A 20,106-nucleotide genomic window follows, 5' to 3' on the forward strand; every position below is an offset into this window, starting at 1 on the left:
AAAAAAAAATTAAAAATGTTCAGATAATTTTAACAAAAAGGTAGTTAGGAACATTTGTGTGCAGGTCTCTGGGTGAACATGTTTTTGGTTATCACAGGAGTGGTTGAAAAGCAGGGTTGTGTGGTAAAGGTATATTTAACTTAGAAGCTGCTCAACTCTTTTCTAGAGTGGTTGTACCATTTGACGTTGCCACCAGCAATGTATGAAGTTTCAGTTGCTCCACATCCTCACTAAACCTAGCTATTAAAAGTTTTTTCATTTTAACCCTGCTAGTAGGTGTGTAGTGGGGTCTCACTGTGGTTTTAATTTACATGTCCCTAATGATGAATGATATTGAGTCTTGTACCATGTACTTATTAGACATATTTATATCTTCTTTGGTGAAGCAACGGTTAAGATATTTTGTCCACTATTTTTTAAGTTAGGGTGTTTACCTTCTTATTATCTAGTAAGATACACATTCAGGTTGCAAGTCTTTTATTAGATGAGTGTGAGGCCAATCTTTTCTCCTGGTCTGTGGCTTATCTTTTCATTTTCTCAATTGTTTCTCTCATATGATTTTAGTAGCCCTTTACATTTCATTTTTTTGGTGGCCTATTCATTCCTCACCATTGCCCATTTTTATATTAGCTTGTTGATCCATCGCTTTACAGACAAACTTTAAAACATACTGTAGAGAGATCAGCCTTTGCTACATGAGTTGAAAAATTGTTTCCTCAATCTGTCATTTGTCTTGATTTTGCCCCAGTGGTTTTTTGATTGGCTTCAACTACTGGAATTAATTCAATATTGGTTATTTAGTATATTGTCATTTTTAGTTTTCTGTTGTTGTTACATTTAAGACATATTTTTCTGTTTCTTGATGAATAAATTATTATGAATGTTAATTTAAAATTTACAATATGTAAAAGAATATTTAGATAACTGTTAGAAGATGTATAATATATGCAGCATAGAAATAAAAATAATCAGGCTGGGTGTGGTGGCTCACGCCTGTAATCCAAGCACTTTGGAGGCCAAGGTGGGCGGATCACCTGAGGTCGGGAGTTCAAGACCAGCCTGACCAACATGGTGAAACCCCGTCTTTAAAAAAAAAGAAATAAAAATAATCAAAATATTTTAAAAAGTTTTTGTTAATGTCATGTATCTTTTTTTATCCAAAAGAAAACTTATTCAAAAAAATGTACCCAGAAGACACAGCCGAAGGAATATAAGCAGGAAACTGAGAAAACTGCCAACAGCAGCTAAAGGGACACAAACAGGTACATGCAAAGTTGCCAATAAGAAGCATTTAAAATGCTTATTTTCAGGAAGAGAACAGTAGATGGAGTTAAGGGCTTAGGCTCTGGGATCAGACTACTTAGTGACTTTGGGCAACTTTCTTATCTTCTCTGTGTCATAGTTTTCTCATGTGTAAAATGGGAACCAGTCTTTCTTTCTTTCTTTTCTTTTTTTTTTTTTTTTTCATTTCTTTCTTTTTTTTCTCATTTTGTAATTTTTTTTTTTTTTTTTGACCTGAGTCTCTCTCTCTTGCCCAGCCTTGAGTGCAGTGGCACGATCTCAGCTCACTGCAACCTCCGCCTCCCGGGTTCAAGTGATTCTCCTGCCTCAGCCTTCCTAGTAGCTGGGATTACAGGTGCACGCTACCACATCCAGCTCATTTTTGTATTTCTAGTAGAGACGGGGTTTCACCACGTTGGCCAGGCTGGTCTCGAACTCCCAACATCAGGTGATCCACCTGCCTCAGCCACTCAAAGTGCCAGGATTACAGGAGTGAGCCACTGTGCCCGGCTGAGTCCTTATGTAGGACTGCTGTGTACATTACATGAATATGTGTGCGTGTATGCATATATTTATAATATCTATAATACGTATTAACAGAGTGCCTAATAGTAAGCACTCAAAGATTTATTATTATGATTTATACCTTTCTCTTAACTCACACAGGAAATGTATCCTTTGCTGACAGAGGTAACAGGCATTATTAACCATTGCCCACAGTAAAAAATAGATAAAATGTACTGATTAATATTTTGGTTATATGGGTTAAATATTAACCCACCACTTAATATGCTATTTATTCATGAAGCCAATAATGATAAATCCTATAAAAACAATTTTTTTCTACAGCCTTTTCCTTTAGCTTATTTCCTTTACTTATTTTTTATTTATATATATTTTTGAGATGGAGTCTTGCTCTGTTGCCCAGGCTGGAGTGCAGTGGTGCGATCTCTGCTTACTGCAACCTCCACCTCCTGGTTTCAAGTGATGCTTCTGCCTCAGCCTCCAATGTAGCTGGGATTATAGGTGGCTGCCACCAAGCCCAGCTAATTTTTGTATTTTTAGTAGCGACACTGTTTCACCATGTTGGCCAGGCTGGTCTTGAACTCCTGACCTCAGGTGATCTGCCTACCTCAATTTAGTTTATTTTAAATTGATGCTTGGTTTATTTGGTTGGGTCAACTTTTATCAGTAGACACTATTTGACAAATAAATTTTACTTTGGGCCAAATTTTGGCATTATATATATATATGTGCAATATACATATACTATGCATGCTATAATATATATAGAATAGGAATGTTATATATAATATATATATGTTCTCTGATTTCAACATTACAATTTGTATCATAAGAGGAAAGTCATCAAAATCTCTAAAAGGATGATGTAGGCCAGGCTCAGTGGCTCAGGCCTGTACTGCCAGCACTTCGGGAGGTCAAGGCAGGCAGATCACTTGAGGTCAGGAGTTTGAGACCAGCCTGGCTAGAGTGGTAAAAGCCTATCTCTACAAAAAATATTAAAAAATTAGCTGGATGTAGTGGAGCACACCTGTAACCCCAGCTACTCGGGAGGCTGAGGTGGGAGAATCACTTGAACCTGGGAGGTGGCGGTTGCAGTGAACCAAAATCACACCACTGCACTCCAGCTTGGGTGACAGAGTGAGACTCCATCTCAAAAAAAGAAAAAAAAGATGATGTATATTGAAGATAATTTTCAATTCACTGGGAGAATCAGAACAAGATTCAAATATAATATTTGCCCTCTAAGTATTAAAGAATATCCCCAATTTTAGGTCAGGAACCATTGAACCAGACCCTGTTAAAAGCAGGTCAATGCCTAATCAGTCATCTAAAACACAGAATGTGAACAAAGGCACTGATTTTTGCCTTTGAACAGAAACCTCCAACTACAAAGGTTGGGCAGCCCAGCACCTAGAATCTCATTTGCTATTTTTATGGGAAAATTATTCATAAGAATTAGGTCTGTCAGTGCATCCAATCTGGTTCAGTGGGATCCAGCAAAAGAAAATTCAAAGAATTAAGGACGATAAAATATGATCCTGTCTATTGGTGGGGAAAATATCTCTGAACAAAACTAGAAATCTCTTCAGTGGTAAAAACCCTGTGTTTCCTAGAAGGCTGCAATCAGCACATTTTACCATCACATAGGCATAAGTCGCTTGAACAACCTGATAACCCTAAAGGTGGTTATTAGGTGCTGGTAATGAGAAAAATTGGAAACAGCCTAGGGTCCAGCAGTCAGAAACTGGTTAAACAAGATAAGTTAATAACACAAATGTTAGGACTGGTTATCTCTAGGTGGTAAGGAGTGATTTTTACCTTGCAGCTTTTCTTGGTACTTTTTCATATCTTTCAAAATTTTATTTTGCACTATGACATATATATTACTACTATAGTAAAAATAAAAATTAAAATCTATATAATGCAATGGTGAACACAAGGCTGAATTGTGTTCTGGGCAAGGAACTTCTCAGAGCTTCAGTTTTCTTATCTGCAAAGGAGGGAGTGAGAGTAGATAATGCTCACAGTTCCTTCTTATTCTAAAATTCGAATCCATTTACTTAGAAAAAAGGATCAAATAATCTCCACTTGCACAACCTGCAAATATGCTATTCCTCCCTCCCATAATACATTTTCAAGTGTCTCCTGAGTATTTCAGAGTGATATGAAAACTGAAAACCTATTGTGGAATTTGATTAGAATCTGGAACAATCAGAGTTGGAACAGTGTTCACAACAAAATGCAAGTTAATAAGGAAAAATAAAATCAGTCAAATTAGTTAGACTAACGCTTTGAGAAAAATCTAAATTCGGTTAATTTTACTGCAAACCACATGTAATCTGCTTATGGCTGGCAACACTCAAGGAGGATTCAAAGGCTCTCGGCTCGCTCTGCTTGCCTGACCTCTTGCTTTCTGGGAGCTGACTTACCCTGTCAGATGCATACACAGCATCAAATAGCCCAAGGATGGTGACAGAGATGCCGACAGCTGGACCATTGACCACTGCAATCAGAGGCTTAGGAAAATCTATAAAACAGCCCACAAATTCCCTATAGAAATGGAAACACAAAATCATTAAATGTGCCAAAGCAGCATGACTGAAGCATGGGCAAGGCAGTCTGACTCTGAGATAACAACGGTTTCTGGCCGGCTGGGTATTTCCACAGCCACCACGGGCAGTGCCTCCCTGACCGGCCACTTCCCTGGTATTCCACACCAGATTCATCCAGGACATCCATTTGAATGGCGGTGGATGAAAAACCAAGCAGTGAGACCTACGGGTCAACCCTGGATCAAATCTTGTATTCTGGGCAGTGAGTTCAGGCCGGAAACCAGCAGCAGTCCTAGAGATTAGGGTGGGCGACTGAGCACACACTGGAATATTACAGCAAGTGGGAATTACAGATGTGGCAGGAATAAAGCCTTCATGACCTCCTCCCGTGTTTTATAAGTTTCCTCCAAGTCTCCTACTTTCAGCATTCATGGAAATCGTCTATTCCTCTGGCTGGATGAGAATTTGCTAAATTCCTCTGTCTCAAAGCAGGATAATTTTGTTTACAACTATAGCTAACTTTTATGTTTTCTAGTCAAATCTCATGAGATCAGCAGGATGAAAAGGTAACAGAGGTCAAGGAGAGAGAATGAATGCCCACCTATGGATGCAGGCAGCTTGGAGAAATATGCTTGTCCAAAGTCACAATTGATTGGATCAACAGAGAGAAATAGATGTTTCACTTCTGCTCAACTAAATTCCAAGTTGATGACTAAGAACAGGCCCTCTGCGATCAGACAAAAGTCAATTACTCTTACCTCAGTAAAATGGCACTATTTTTAGCTTTCTCCTCTACTCCACCAGGGGGAATGTCAGTGAAGTTAGTCAGATCGTTCCCACTACTGTAATAGTCCCCATTTCCTATAAATAATAAAATCAACAGATCCCTCATTCATTCACTCTATAATTCTTGAGTATCTACTGCATGTCAAGCTCTATAATTAGGCATGGGAAATACATTGGAGAACCAGCGATGGTTCTTGCCCTAACTTACAAACGCTAGTGAGTATGCTGGACACTGATCTATAAAAACACTCAGATAAATGTAGCTAATGCAAATGCTGAAATAGAGGAGAGGTGCATCATCAAATGAGGGTATGTACCAGAGGTGGGGGTTGGTCTAATCAGGGAGTTCAGAAGGGGATTTTCCTAAGGAAGGGACAACTGAATTGAGATCTGAAGGAGAGGCCAGGTTGGCTAGAAAAAAGAGGGCTAGGAAGAACAGTTCACACCAAGGAACAGCCTGTGCAAAGGCTCTTTGGAGAGGTTATCCCCAGTGTAGATGAAATAAGAGTCATTGTGGCTGACTCGGAGAAAGCCAGGAGGAAGTTGGTGCAGGATAAGGACCAGCAGATTAGACCTGATGGGGCTTTGTAGATCCCATGAGGAAGTTTTTTCTTTACTCTAAGAGCCACTGAAAGTGTGTATCTGAATGTGTGTGTGTGTTTAACTAAAGAATAATTTATATGCAATAAAATGACCAGCTCTTAAATGTTCATTTAGATGAATTTTGATAATTTTAAATGCCCACAAGATCACCATCCAAAACAAGACACAGAACATCTCCATCACTCTAGAGGTTTCCCGTAGACTCCTTTCTAGCCATACCATCCCACCTGCCCCAAGGCAATCACCTTCTGACTTCAATTTCCACAGATAAGAACTTTTGCCTACTGTAGAACTTTCTATGAATACTTATACAATATGTACACTCCTGTCTTTATTTTGCTGAACTGTGTTTAAAAGATGCATCCATATTCTTGTATCATTTATTCCATTGTATTACTGAGTATTCCACTGTATAAATAGTCAATAATTAATTTATTCATACATGTGCTTTTGAATTATTTTTTTTTTACTTTTTTTTACTGCAATTACTTTTGGAATCTATGTGTTTTTGAACATTTGAGTTGTTTTCTGGTTTTGGCAATTATAAATCAGATTACCATGACTGCTCCTATTAAAGTCTTTTTGAGGATATAGGTATTTTAATTTACGTTGGGTAATTTCGAAGGAGTGGGTATCTGTGTTTCTTATATGTTTTGTATATACATAAATTGGAGTATAACAGTACTGGAAAAAAAATTTTTTTTTTGAGACAAAGTCTCACTCTGTCGCCCAGGGTAGAGTACGGTGGCACAATCTCAGCTCACTGTAACCTCCACCTCCCAGGTTCAAGCCATTCTCCTGCCTCAGCCTCCTGAGTAGCTCTGATTGCAGGTGTGCACCACCGCACCCAGATAATTTTTGTATTTTTAGTAGAAATGAGGTTTCACCATGTTGGTCAGGCTGGTCTCGAACTCCTGACCTCGTGATCTGCCTGCTGTGGACTCCCAATCCTGGAGCTTTTAAACTCAATTTCCTATCTATTAAGAGACCCCCTCAAAATAGAAATGTAATTAGGACATCTGAGAAAATGTCTTACCTGTTAAAACAGTGATGGATGAGTCATCTTTGCTTGCAGCTTTAAGTGCACGCATAATTTCATGATACATCTGTGTAATGGGAAGTCAAAGAAAAGAACTCTGAACACAGGAATCATCAACCAATGGACTCACTAAATGTTAGGCTGCAAGCCTGCTCTCAGCAAAGTGCCTAACATTTAATTTGGTTGTATTTTATAACCAAAACGGTGGACCAATACACCAAAAATTATTTTCATTCCTTTTACAATTACTTGGTGAATACTATGTCCCTGGTATTATGGTAGGAGCTGGCGGCTATAAACCACTTTTTTCCCAAAAGGGAACAAGAAAGACATAGTCCTTGAGCTTTTGGAATTAACAGAGGACAGCAATGTTCAAATGAGGTTGGGGATGGAAAGTACAAAGCAGCAGGGAACTCGGAGGAGGTGCTGAGACTTATCTAGGGTGGGCAGAGTGGGAGGTGATCAGAGAACTTTCCATAAAACAACATCTCTGTTGTGACCTCAAGGAAGTCCCTGGCAGTCTGGGAACTGTTAGTGACTGCCAAAAGGCTGGACTTTTCAAGACACTGCAATGGTATTCAAGGAAGGTGCCTCAAAATTTTAAATCAGCAACACTTCTGAAAATCTTGGATATGCACCTATATAGCTTTTAATGCATTTAAAACAGGTGCAATTTCAATTGAAATCTTAGATGAGATTTCAGTGTGGGAAGAATGATGAAGAGGGCCGATACTTATAGATACAAATATGCTGGAAAACAAACATGGACTTTACATAAAGCAGCTGGCCCTCTGTATCCACAGGTTCTACATCCATGGATCTACCAATCACAGGTCAAAAAAATCTGGAAAAGAATTCCGTATCTACACTGAACATGTACTGACTTTTTTTCTTATCATTAGTCCCTAAACAATACACTATAACAACTATTTAACATAGCATTTAATTGTGTTCAGTATTATAAGTACTCTAGAGATAATTTAAAGTATATGGGAGTTTATAGAGAAGTTATATGCAAATATTATGCCTTTTTATGAAGGACTTTGGGTTCCGAGGATTTTGGTGTCCATAAGGAGGTCCTGGAACCAATTCCCATTGGATACAGAGGGATGACTGTGTATGAATAAATATTTAAGCATTTCTCTTGAGGGAAGTGACAAGGAACTCATTCCACCATTATTATAGTTATGATAACGCAACACAGCAGGGCGACTGGTAAGACCAGGATTAGGAGATGGATTATCAGGGTTTCTTTACTTTTTTTTTTTTTGAGATGGAGTCTTGCTGCAAGATCCAGGCTAGAGTGGAATGGCGTGATCTTGGCTCAACCTCCACCTCCTGCCCCAGCCTCCTGAGTAGCTGTGACTACATGCGTGTACCACCCCGCCTAGCTAATTTTTTGTTTTTAGTATAGACAGGGTTTCACCGTATTGGCCATGCTGGTCTTGAACTCCTGACCTCAAGTGATCTGCCCACCTTGGCCTCCAAATTGCTGGGATTACAGGTGTGAGCCACCATGCCCGGCTATCAGGGTTTCAATTTAGGTTTTGCTATTTATTTGTTATGTAAAGTTGAGCAAGTTACTTCTTAAACTAATTATTTTATTGTTGAGTAATGACAATAGGCTCCTTATGAGAATTAAATAAACATCTGTGTGCAGAGTGCTGGTACCCATTTGTCACTCTGTACAGAGTAGCTATTATTACCATGTTTGTAGAGAAATGAGTCGGGAAAGTGGAAACAAAGTTTGAGAATTAAATGCTTTATTAGTTGAATGACACATATCCCACTTCATGAAATTCTGAAGACGATTTTAAAGTGAGTATGCTCTTTCTGCCACAATGGAGATGATGATGATGATGATGAGGATTTGAGACCAAGTTTCCCTCCTCTTGCCCAGGCTGGAGTGCAATGTACGATTTCAGCTCACTGCAACCTCCGCCTCCCAGGTTCAAGCAATTCTCCTGCATCAGCCTCCCGAATAGCTGGGACTACAGGCATGTGTCACCACGCCCAGCTAATTTTGTATTTTTAGTAGAGATAGGGTTTCTCCATGTCGGTCAGGCTGGTCTCAAACTCCCGAACTCAGGTGATCCGCCTGCTTCGGCCTCGCAAAGTGCTGGGATTACAGGTGTGAGCCACCGCACCCGGCCTCACAGTGGAGATTATTAAGCCAATGGTCACTGTCCTCTCAAGTTTTAGTGCCAGTTGAGCACCAAGCATCCAATTCTCTATACCTTTTTTTTTCAAGGAGAAGGGGCTAAAGTGGTTATTATCATTCTAATTCAGTGAGGGATTTAAATTCTAATGTTGCCGACTGAAGCACCTACTTTAAAGCAGAGTTGGGTTATGATTGTGTAAGATGAAGTCCTTCTTCCCTTTCTCCCTCTACTAATAAAACATGAAGCCCCCATGCAAGCAGAAAGACCTACTTTCTAGTCTAAGTGACATGAAGATACTTCTGGGAGCAGTCTACACCAACTTTAGAGGGCTTCTATGCAAATTCTCTCATAGCAACATGTTTCATTTATATTAATTTATTTGTGCTTCCATTGTTAGGAAAGTCACAGTGCCTTCTGGGTATATCAGAACCTACCTGAAGTTCACAAACTATAAACAATGAATACTCAACTCTGTTGTATGAAGTAGCCAAAGTTACCAACCTTCCTGCAGAAATCAAACAAGTGATACAATAAAATAGGAATGATGCTGAAACTCTACAGCTTTTGCATGAAACACATAGAAGAAGGAAAGAAAAACAGGACAAACTCCAAGGGCAGGTAATATTACCTCAACGTTTATGGCATTTTTCTTTGCGGGCCGATTTAATGTGATCTTTGTGATGCCATCTTCGGAGGTCACCATCAGAGTTTCATATCCAGTTGATTTCCTGTCTGTTCCAGGCTCCACCTGACTAGAGGATTCCAATGAAGAACTCAAACTGGACACCAAATCCACATAGTTCTGCCGAGCAGTTTCCTGACAGGAAGATGACAAATCAGCCTTAGCCCATGGTCAACGAATAAGCGCTTTGAGAAAGTTACCATACTAATAAATAGCACCTTGCAATGAAGAATAGAAGCACATCAAGACCTCGAAGCCTCCATTTATAACGGCTTAATGAGAAGCACCAAACTTCTTTAGAAATACAGCAAATAAAAGTAGAGTAACTAGTAAATTCACCTTTGGCAGGCTGCCAAGGGTATTCCATGCATCCCATTTGGCCTTGTTGATCAAGTCAAATACACCTGGTTTGGGCATATTACAAGGTCCTTCAGTGGCCTGTGAAAAGGAGAGGGGCAATTAATGGTCAAATGTCCATGTAAACTGGAGCCCTAAATATTCAAGATCCATAAAATCCATAGGCGCATGAATGTCTCCCCCAAATCCTTTCCTTTCTCAGTACTTAAATTGATCTGCATTTTCCCCTACAGTCCCTTTGATGTTGTTGGTGAAAATGCACAAACAGAAAAAAGACTGGAAATAAATTATAACTGTCTATGAAAATAATGCTGGATAAAGGTTTTGGGGAAGTACTGTCTAAAAAATCTAACAGTTCATTAGTTTTATATTGGTAATCATATTTTCCACAATCAAAATATTCAAGCAAACAATTTTTAAAAGGAAGTAGTCAACAAATATTTGGAAATGCACAGCATATTCCAAAAGCCCATCTGAAGGTACAAAAAAACACCACTAATTCAGTGTGCATTTTTGGTACCTAGGCAACAAAACTGTAGCTGAGGCCTCGGCAAGGGTGGGGGCTGTCAGAGCCACTGGTCCTTAGGAAACTTGACTGAAGAACACTTTAGTAAAAGCAAAAAGCAATTAAATTTTATTTTTGAGGCTAGGTGGAGTGGGTGTTTTGAGATGGAAAAATATCCCACTCAGCTACTTCTCAGAAATGGCAATTTAAAATTCCGCTTAAAATGTTTAAAATTTTATAATACAGTTGGCTAAAAGAGGAAAGAAGAAAGTCTTTGAAAAACAGGCTGGGCGTAGTGGCTCACACCTATAATCCCAGCACTTTGGGAGGCCAAGGCTGGTGGATCACCGGAGGTCATGAGTTCAAGACCAGCCTGACCAATATGATGAAACCCTGTCTCTACTAAAAATACAAAAATTAGCCGGGTGTAGTGGTGGGCACCTGTAATCCCAGCTACTTGTGAGGCTGAGGCAGGATTGCTTGAACCTGGTAGGCAGAGGTTGCAGTGAGCTGAGATGGTGCAACTGCACTCCAGCCTGGGCCACAAAGTGAAACTTTGTCTTAAAAAAGAAGAAAAAAAAAAGGCAGTAAAGGCAGAAAAGGGGGCTATGAATTTCTATAGACAGAGATAGTATCACCTGGCAAGAGTCAGCCAGCCTAGAAGTTAGAGGGGACACAGCCCACAGGATAAGGGCTTGTCCTCAATGCTCACACCAACTGCAAGGCTGGAGGGTTCCCAGGACCACCCTCAGGTGCAATAATTTGCTAGGAAGACACCCAGAACTCATTGCAAGCTGTTAAACGCATAGTTAATAGTTTATTAAGGGAAAGGATAGCGATTAAAATCAGTCATTGGAGGACATACACAGGATGGAGTCTGGGGCAGTAGTAAATGTGGAGTTTCCTTGTCCTCTCCCCATGGAGTCAGTGCAGGACCCCTCTCCCAGAATTGATGTGACAGTACACAGGGTGTCCTGCCAACCAGAGATGCTCAGTTCATCCAGTCTCAGTGTCCAGAGTTTTTAGTGGGGCTCCATCACCTGTGCATGATTGCATAACCTGAAGCCCCCACCCTAAACATCGTTAAGACAATCCAGGCAAACAAAGACACTCCTATCAAGCTTTAGAGATTAACTTCCCAGAAGCTGAGGGAAAACCCACACCTCTTTTGGGGCAAGGTTAAATTTTTTACTATACACACCCATACGAAAGAGAAGCTCATACTCATCATAAAACAGAAAAATAGATAACATAAAACAGAAAAACAGGAGCCCAGAGAGGCAGACATGACAGGGAAGCCTTTGGCATTGGAACTTAAAAGCTTCAGTTTCTAAATTTTGTTACAAAAATTTCCAAACATTCCAAAGTAGACTATTATAATGAATTCCCAATACCCATCACCCAAGTTCAGCAATTATCAAATTGCCTTACTTGCTTCATTTATCCTTTTTTTTTTGAGACGGAGTCTCTGTCACCCAGGATGGAATGCAGTGGCACAATCACTCACTGCAAACTCCACCTCCGAGGTTCAAGCGATTCTTCCACCTCAGCTTCCCGAGTAGTTGGGATTACAGGCGTGTGCCACCATGCCCAGCTAAATTTTGTATTTTTAGTACAGACAGAGCTTCAGCATTTTGGCCAGGCTGGTCTCAAACTCCTGACCTCAAGGGATCAACCCACCTCAGCTTCCCAAAGTGCTGGAATTAGGTGTGAGCCACCATGCCTGGCCTCATCTATCCTTTTCTTTCTTTTTGTGCTTAGAGAACTTCAACCATCCATGCTATTTCACCTCTATATCCTTAGTACCCATTTCTTCAAAATATCAACATTTATGTAACCTTGACACCATTAACAATGATTTCTAGGCATCTTCTAATACTCTATCCTTATTCAAAACTTCCCCAATTGTCTTAAAAATACCTTTTTCAATTGATTTATTCTAATCAAGAGCCAAATAAGGTCTACAAATGTGAATATTATATTTCGTAAGTCTCTTTTACTCTGGCATGACACAGAGGGGTTACTTTATTAGTAGTATTTCAAGGTAATATAAAAAAATGACACACACACACACACACACACACATATATATATATATGTACATATATATATGTACTCTTCAGAGAAGAGGGAGCAAGACAAACCTAAAATATTAAGGCTACATTTTAGTAAACACACAGTATATCTATTTAAGGAGTCATTTGCCCAACATTCTTTAAATAATGTCAGACAGTAGGCATTTACCTGCTTATATAGTGCGTAGAGTTTTAGCTTCACTTCATTTCCTGGATCCTTCTTCAAGAGTTTCACCTGATTCATCGCATTTTCAAAGTCCTTCTGACTGGCTGTCATTGCTGCTCTATTCATGTGCAGCTGAACTACTGGGAAACTAATGACCTGCAGATAACTACAATGAGGCAGACTGATTTCTACTTGTTCCCAACCCTCACATTTCTGCAGCCTGATTTCTAATTGTTCCCAGCCCATACATAGCAAAATCCCATGCTTGTCCATAAATATTTTCTTTATACTTGCCCCAGCAAACTGGCTGCAAATAATTGGCTGTAAGGATTTCAAGATAAGAAATCAACACAGAAACTAATGGTAAATAAAGTAAATAAATAAAAAAGTAAATAACCATCCAGTGAGGTATTTGTAAGCAATTAAAGATAAAAGCAGCTGGAACAGGAATGACTATGTAAATTTTGCCGTAGGCAAGAAGTAAATGAAGAGCATGCAAGAAAGTGAACAGCAGGAGACCAAAAGCTAAGCGCACAAAATTTAGCGCAGTGTCCCAAAGTCCTAAAACAGCTTCTGTACTCACTGCTAAACAAGCCATAAACTAATATGAGGTCAATTTTTTATCTCTTTGCTGGCAAAACCGGTGTTCCAACATATACACAGGCGGAAGGAGGGGAGAATGGCTAAACATACAAGAAATGTTCAAAAGGACGTATGCACAGTTGCTGGCATTCCAGACAGAGCCACAGCCTTCTCAGCAGGTGGGAGGGAATCTACCTGCAGCGCAAGGGAGTCAGTGAAGCGGGCTCAGCAGGCTTGTCCCTTTCTATGGGGATGTATAACCAGCCAGCGGGAGCAGAGCAGAAACAGCAAGTACCGCGGGGTGATTACGTTTTTAAGCACACACAGTGAGCGAGGGTGGGGTGGCAAACTTCAAAGGACTCGGGCCACAAGCAAAACATGGATGTTCACGACGATGACCCTGAATAATGGAGTTAATGGCATCAAAGTTGATTAAAATAATACAGGTTACAAAGCCCAAACCTAACATATATCGCTCCCAAAACACAATTATGTAACTCGAAAATGGTACAATGGACTCTAGGTTCAAACCTTGGACTTAGTAACTGATTCAGTAAGATCAGTCTACAGTTAGTTTTTTTTTTTTCTTTATTTTTTTAAAGACAGGGTTTCACCATGTTGGTCAGGCTGCTCTTGAACTCCCGACCTCAGGTGATCCGCCCGCCTTGGCCTCCAAAGTGCTTGGATTACAGGCGTGAGCCACCACGCCCGGCCTACAGTAAGTTTTTATTAAATTGCTTTTCTGTAAAGGGAAAAACTGCAACCTACATGACAAGTTCCAAGTAGAAAACGAAAGAAAAATTTAAAGTGTCCACAGAAAGCCGAAATGTGCGTTTCCACAAAATGTGGAACAAATTTATTTTTAAATAATGCGTGAGTTTTAAAAACAAACTGCAAAAACACGACCATATAAGAAAATACCTAAAGTCTGGAAAATCACTCATAATTCCACCACTTTAAGGCCACCATCGTGTTCCGGTTTTGTTCCCTATACACAGATTCGTGCTGGGCTCCCGGCATCCCAGGGAGGTGGAGCGCGCTTCTCAGCCGTTACCGCGCACGCGACCACTTCGCTTCATTGCATACGTGTTCTCCAAAAAGCACAGTGCGTAAGTCCACACGACTGATAACTGCTTACGTTTACACTCACTTTTAGCAAGCAACGCTTTGCACCCCAGAAGCATCCCGGCTGGGAAGTGCAGGCCCGGGCGCCGGAGGAAGCACCGTGCCCAGCGGGGGCGGCTCAAGGGCCCGGAGTCCGGCCCCAGCGGGATGGGAGCGCTGCGCGGACGCCGGCGGAGACCTCGGGGACTGGGGACAGAGAGCCGCAGCCCTGACCTCACGACGCGTCCATCCTGACCACTCTGGGCCCAGCGGTGCAGGAGGGCGCGCCCGTTAGGTGGTCACTCCAGCGAACTCTCGCTGGAAAACCAGCAAAGGAAAATTCTGTTGCGGCCCAGACAAGATAACAGGAAGGGGCGGCTCCCACCGGCGGCGACCTTCGCCTGGACAGCCGTCTCCTGTGGGAGACCTTGGGCCGGCGGCCGGGGCTCCAAGCTTACCTCGGACACGAACGCTGCGCCAGTCTCCAAGCCGCGATCGCCATTGTCTAACCCCGACCTTGGGCGTCCGGGGCTGTACCGCGGCGGAGCTCGGGGGCGGGGCCGGGCGGGTAACTGCCAGGGTTGGGGGCGGGGCCAGGCTGAAATCGAAGCCGGAACCCGAGGCGGGGCGTGGGCGGGGGCCGGGGCTCTAGACGGTTAGGAGGCGGGGCTAAGATGCGGGGCCGGGGCCGGAGTGGGGGCGGGTATCTCCCGGGAGTGGAAGAAGGGCGCGGGGCGCGGGGACGGTGACCCAGGAAGGACCTGAGCGGCGCGTGGGGCAAGGCACAAATGCTTCCCGGCCTGGCTCCGCGGATCTGCCAGCTGGAGGCCCGGCTGCTCCCTCGGGCGGACCTCAGCTCTGCGAACTCTGCGGCTGCGGGAGCTCGGAGTCCCCTGCCCGGGGCCCTGGGGAGCCTGGCGAGGAGGGGTCGCTGAGTCCCGAGGGCCAGCCGTGAGCCGGGAGGTGGGATAACAATTGAGGGCGTGTGCTTAAAAGCGGCTATGTCATGCACCCCCAAATCGAAGGCTCGCAGACCTGGTAGGACGCCGGAGGATCAGAAGTGATTTCTGACGTATCCAACTTTTTAGTGTCAGAGTTTGTGGATATTTTTGAGTTCTGCTGAGGCATTTGCAAAGTATTTTCTTTGGGGAAGAATTCTTAAGAGTTGGAAGGGCCTTGGCTGTGCCACCTTGTCCAGTTCCCAGAGAACCAAACAACAAAACAAAACCACCCCTCTAAATCCGGTGCCCCAGGTGTCCTATTCAAGCCTGCCTAGGCGTTTTAGATTTATGTAGCTGACACTTGTGGACTACCTACAGTGAGCCAGGCTAATTGTAATTCTTTCAACAACACTGTAAGGAAAATGATATTGCCCTGTTGAGCATATTACCCTGTTGAACTGATGTGGAAACTGAGACCCAGAAAGATTAATCCGATGACTTGCCCAAAGCCATGACACTTGCAGGTGGGCCTTTTGCAGGATGAGCCGCTGACAGAGCCCCTCAGACACGGGAGTGAGGAAGGAAGAGACTTTATTCAGCTAGCTGTGGAGCATTGGTGGACTCGAGTCCAGAAACAGAGCTCCCCGAAAAGCAGTTTTTTTCCCTTTTTAAAGACGTACAACCCAAGGGGGAGCAAAGGTAAAACTGTGCCATTACCCATTCGCTGGACATCTGACCTTACAGTCGTTGACTTTCATTGATTTGCTAATTTACATGTGGAAGGGAAAAGAGGAAGAATTACAGAAGTTAAACAAAGACAGTAAGTCACTCAGTGACAGAGGTATTTCTAAGGGTTGGGTCTAGATTGTACAAACGTGGAATATGTGCCTCAGAGCAGGTCCTTGGGCTCCAGGAAAAACGTTATTTTGCAACATTTTCAAGGCTGATAGATAACATAGGCACCAGTTACAGAGAGGGGAGTTATTTTCTCAGCTCTTGGACCCCACTGTGGTTGGGCCGGTAGCGCCAGCCAGCCGCCTGACTGCTGACTTCAACTTTGTGTTAACTTTATCTACCCTCCCACCTTTTCTAACAGAAGATGGGCAAGCTCAGCAGAGTCCAAGTTTTGAGTAACTTTATCATTGCTTAAGTTTCATCAGGTACATCTGGGTAACAGTGTAGGTGGGGCAACACTGAAAGTCAAGTAGAACAATTTGGGCTTATCCCAAAGCCTTTCTCCAGATTTTTTTTTTTTTTTTTTTTTTTTTGAGACGGAGTTTCACTCTTGTTACCCAGGCTGGAGTGCAATGGCGCGATCTCGGCTCACCGCAACCTCCGCCTCCTGGGTTCAGGCAATTCTCCTGCCTCAACCTCCTCAGTAGCTGGGATTACAGGCACGTGCCACCATGCCCAGCTAATGTTTTTTTTGTATTTTTAGTAGAGACGGGGTTTCACCATGTTGGTCAGGCTGGTCTTGAACTCCTGACCTGAGGTGATCCACCCGCCTCGGCCTCCCAAAGTGCTGGGATTACAGGCGAGAGCCACCACACCTGGCCTCTTCAGATGTTACAAAGTGGTAGTTGGTAGGCTGAGCTGTGTCTCAAAGACCTTGATCCTCTCCAAGGCTGTTAGGTGACCCTCACAGGTGATGGAAATGGAATAATCAGAAATTGCAGATAATACAAGACTCATTCATCTCCAGAAGATGAAACAGCTCTCATAGAAATATTTTTAAAATCTCTTACTGGTAAGCACATTTTGATGGCGAAACCTTTTGCAATACAAGTGAACTACTCTCAGGCTTATACCTACCACAGAAAAGAGTGGGGTGTGGGAAATTAGCTTGTCTTTTTCAAAGTGTAATTTAAAATACATAGAAAGAGCATGTGTCAAAGATCTACTTAGCTCATTAATTAGGGAACCAGCAGAGCGCTAAACAAGATGTTAAAAGACTAGTTAGTATACTCAGTGTAAAAAAAGAATGCTGGAATAGATTGCAAAGTTAGAAATAAAACTGGTTAATATCCTATAGAGCAATAAAACCATAACCTCTGGAGGAATGTTTTTCCAATTGGATGAATTATTTGCATCTCTACCAGCAGTTATTTATTGAAGCCTCATTATATCTAGCATTTGAGAGAAAGGAGATGGTTGCAGAAACAGATATCCCTGGCAGAGGGTCATCTTGGGTCCATGTTTGATTTACTAAACTGTTAAGAGGAGTCCAAACCATGCCTTGTAAACATGGCTGCCATAGCACTGTGGGTGGGAGGGCCAGTTGCAGCAAAAAGGAATCATTGTGATTTGGGTAGATGCTCCACCTAGCTTGAAGATTATTGTATCTGTGCTAAGGAGTTTGGATTCTGTGCTGAGAGCAAGTGGAGAGCCATTGAAGATACAATTGGCATGCCTAGCTATCTGGCTCTCAGTGAAATCCTGGACCCCAGGTATATCTTCAGGGTATAATGCTTCTGGGTAAGAGTAGGAAAGGCAGAAGCTCACTCAAGACCTTTCTAAATCTCTAATTTTCACCCTGTTATATAATCAGCTTCCCTTAGAGCTTCTGAAGATCTTGGGAGAGGGTCCTCCAGTCCAGCTAGATCCTGTCTAATTGATTGCAGGGGATTGTTGCTGCCTAGGAGGGCAGTTGATGTGCTTTGGGTTCAGAGAAACTCAGACCCTCCTACCAGGTGCCCAGGAGACGTTGTCTCTGACTATAATGAATCTTTGTTGTCAGGGTATCAACTTCACAGTGTTGTGCTCAGTGGTAGGGTGAATGTTTTTTTTTCCAGATCACAGAGTAGATTATATCAGAGTAGAATGTAACATGATGACTGTCAGTCATAATTTTCATTTCTGACATTTACATCATAATAGCATACTGATATTACATCAGTATCTAATATTTACATCAGATACTGTTATTACAACATATAAAAAGTCTATCACATTCAGTCTTGAGGAAAAATTATTCTAATACACTGTCCAATTAAGAGTGCAAGCTAGAAATCTGGGAGAGTCTTGGATTCCTTTACCTCACTGACACCTCACATCTGTCATTCACCAAATACTAGTGTAAGGCCGGTTGCCTCGCCAGGAGGTCGGGCACACCCACCTCTGCACTCAGCACCTGACTCTGCACCCGGCACCAGGCTCTGCACTCAGCAACTAGCTCTGCCGCATGGCTCCCCTGGAAGGCTCTGGCTGATGCAACCCTGGCCGGCTTTCGCACCGGAAAACCCACCCAACAACCTGCCAACCAATAGTGGCCTGCCCTGTCCCAATCCCGCTCCCCTGGACCCAATCAGAGCACCCAGCTGTTGTTCGGTCCTCATAGCCGTAAAAACCCCACGCCCCAGGAAGTCGGCTCGACTTCTCTGGCCCCCTTTCCCGTGGACCATAGAGCCTCACCTGGGAGCTGAATAAATTGGCATTTAATTTTCTTATACTGGCCTCAGTTTCCTCATTTTAAACTTGGTAATAACCCTTAAAACTAGTGATTCTGTCTCCTAAATATTTTTTATTTTTCCTCCTTGTCTCATACCCATCTACATGGTCTTAATTCATGCCCTTATTGATTTTGAGATTACTGTTATATGGATACCTGCAGCAGCCACTTCCCAGTTTTGCTAATTTAGTCCCACCTCTGCAGTCCATTCTCTCCCTGCTTCCTGGCTGATTCCTTTAAATTTTAAATCTTACACTATGCACGATTCTCCCCGATCTTTCCCCATGACTGAAAATCTCTTAGTGAGTCCCCTTTGCCTGCTAAACAAACCCAAGCTGCTTAGCACTGGCAAATAAGGCCCACAAGATTTGCCCTTGCCTTCCTTCCCAGGCACCTCTTTACAGCCCCACAAGTTAACTTCCCATTTCAGGTGAACTTGGGATACTCAGTTTCTCTGAGTTTCCAGGTTCTCTCATTCCAGGCACTGTCATATCCAGGAATCTCCTCTGACCCACCCACTGGTGAGCTCTGTCTTTCTGAGCTCCTACAGTCTCCTGGGCTTCTCTTCCTTCTGGCTCCTATGTTACTGTGTTTTATGTCTGACTAGTAATCTACGTATTTCATTACAAAGGGCACATCCTGGGAAGAATTCTACCGTATATTCAACCCCATTTCTCATCTCCGGACATACTGCTTGACACAAAATACTGTACTCTCTGAAGTTTTGTTGGATGATGGATAAGCTGTTGAAAGTTTCCTTCTAGAGCTTGGTTTTCCACATTTGATAAAAAGTTGTGAGTCAATTGCTACGTTTGTATTTAGTTGTAAGAAAGCGTTAACATGAATGTTTTTGTGGTTTGAAATGTTGCATTTTCAGTGAGTGGTAGCTAAAGGCAAAGGAATTTGACTATTGCCAAGTTCCTGTGCTGAAATGAACTGGGAAAAGTGGTACGAAGGAAACTATGGTGTTATTTAACTCTATACATTTCTGGGTAAAAAAAATCTATTATAACTTTTTCTGTTAGTTATTAAAATGATTACTCCACGTTCAATGTTCTGTATCATAATTGTTTCCTGCTTTAGTTGAATGACATTGCTTGAGATAAATTAAACCTGTGCCATTATTTTTTTTTTTCAAAATTAATCCTCCTTTTTTCTTCCTAGCTAGGCTTTGTATCGCCTTCCTACACAGTGTTATACGTCAGAGATATTAAAAATAATATGCTGGAATATTACCTGCTTTGGGGTATTTTTCTTATTTCCCATTGTTATAATTTAGAGAAGAAAGTCATTTCTTT

The 20,106-nt window shown here is 42.1% G+C and overlaps 1 protein-coding gene across 3 annotated transcripts in view; it reads right to left on the bottom strand.

The window, feature by feature from the left end:
* The window catches only part of ECI2 (enoyl-CoA delta isomerase 2), a 20,450-nt gene extending 5,472 nt beyond the window's left edge, over positions 1-14,978 (bottom strand). Inside the window, exons 1-8 of one of the 3 annotated variants that reach the window (XM_037733483.1) lie at positions 14,878-14,964; positions 14,237-14,406; positions 12,737-12,899; positions 9,970-10,068; positions 9,577-9,765; positions 6,784-6,853; positions 5,117-5,219; positions 4,236-4,356 (exon numbers count right to left, since the gene is read on the bottom strand). In XM_037733483.1, the coding sequence (XP_037589411.1) occupies positions 4,236-4,356; positions 5,117-5,219; positions 6,784-6,853; positions 9,577-9,765; positions 9,970-10,068; positions 12,737-12,899; positions 14,237-14,259 (768 nt within the window). In that variant the 5' untranslated portion in view covers positions 14,260-14,406; positions 14,878-14,964. Of the gene's footprint in view, positions 1-4,235; positions 4,357-5,116; positions 5,220-6,783; positions 6,854-9,576; positions 9,766-9,969; positions 10,069-12,736; positions 12,900-14,236; positions 14,407-14,877 lie in introns of all 3 variants that reach the window. The other 2 variants (XM_037733482.1, XM_017514652.2) reach the window with 2 other exon arrangements.
* Positions 14,979-20,106: the final 5,128 nt, after the last annotated feature.

Source organism: Cebus imitator, unplaced genomic scaffold (genome assembly GCF_001604975.1).
Source record: "Cebus imitator isolate Cc_AM_T3 unplaced genomic scaffold, Cebus_imitator-1.0 Scaffold531, whole genome shotgun sequence".
NCBI lineage: Eukaryota > Metazoa > Chordata > Mammalia > Primates > Cebidae > Cebus > Cebus imitator.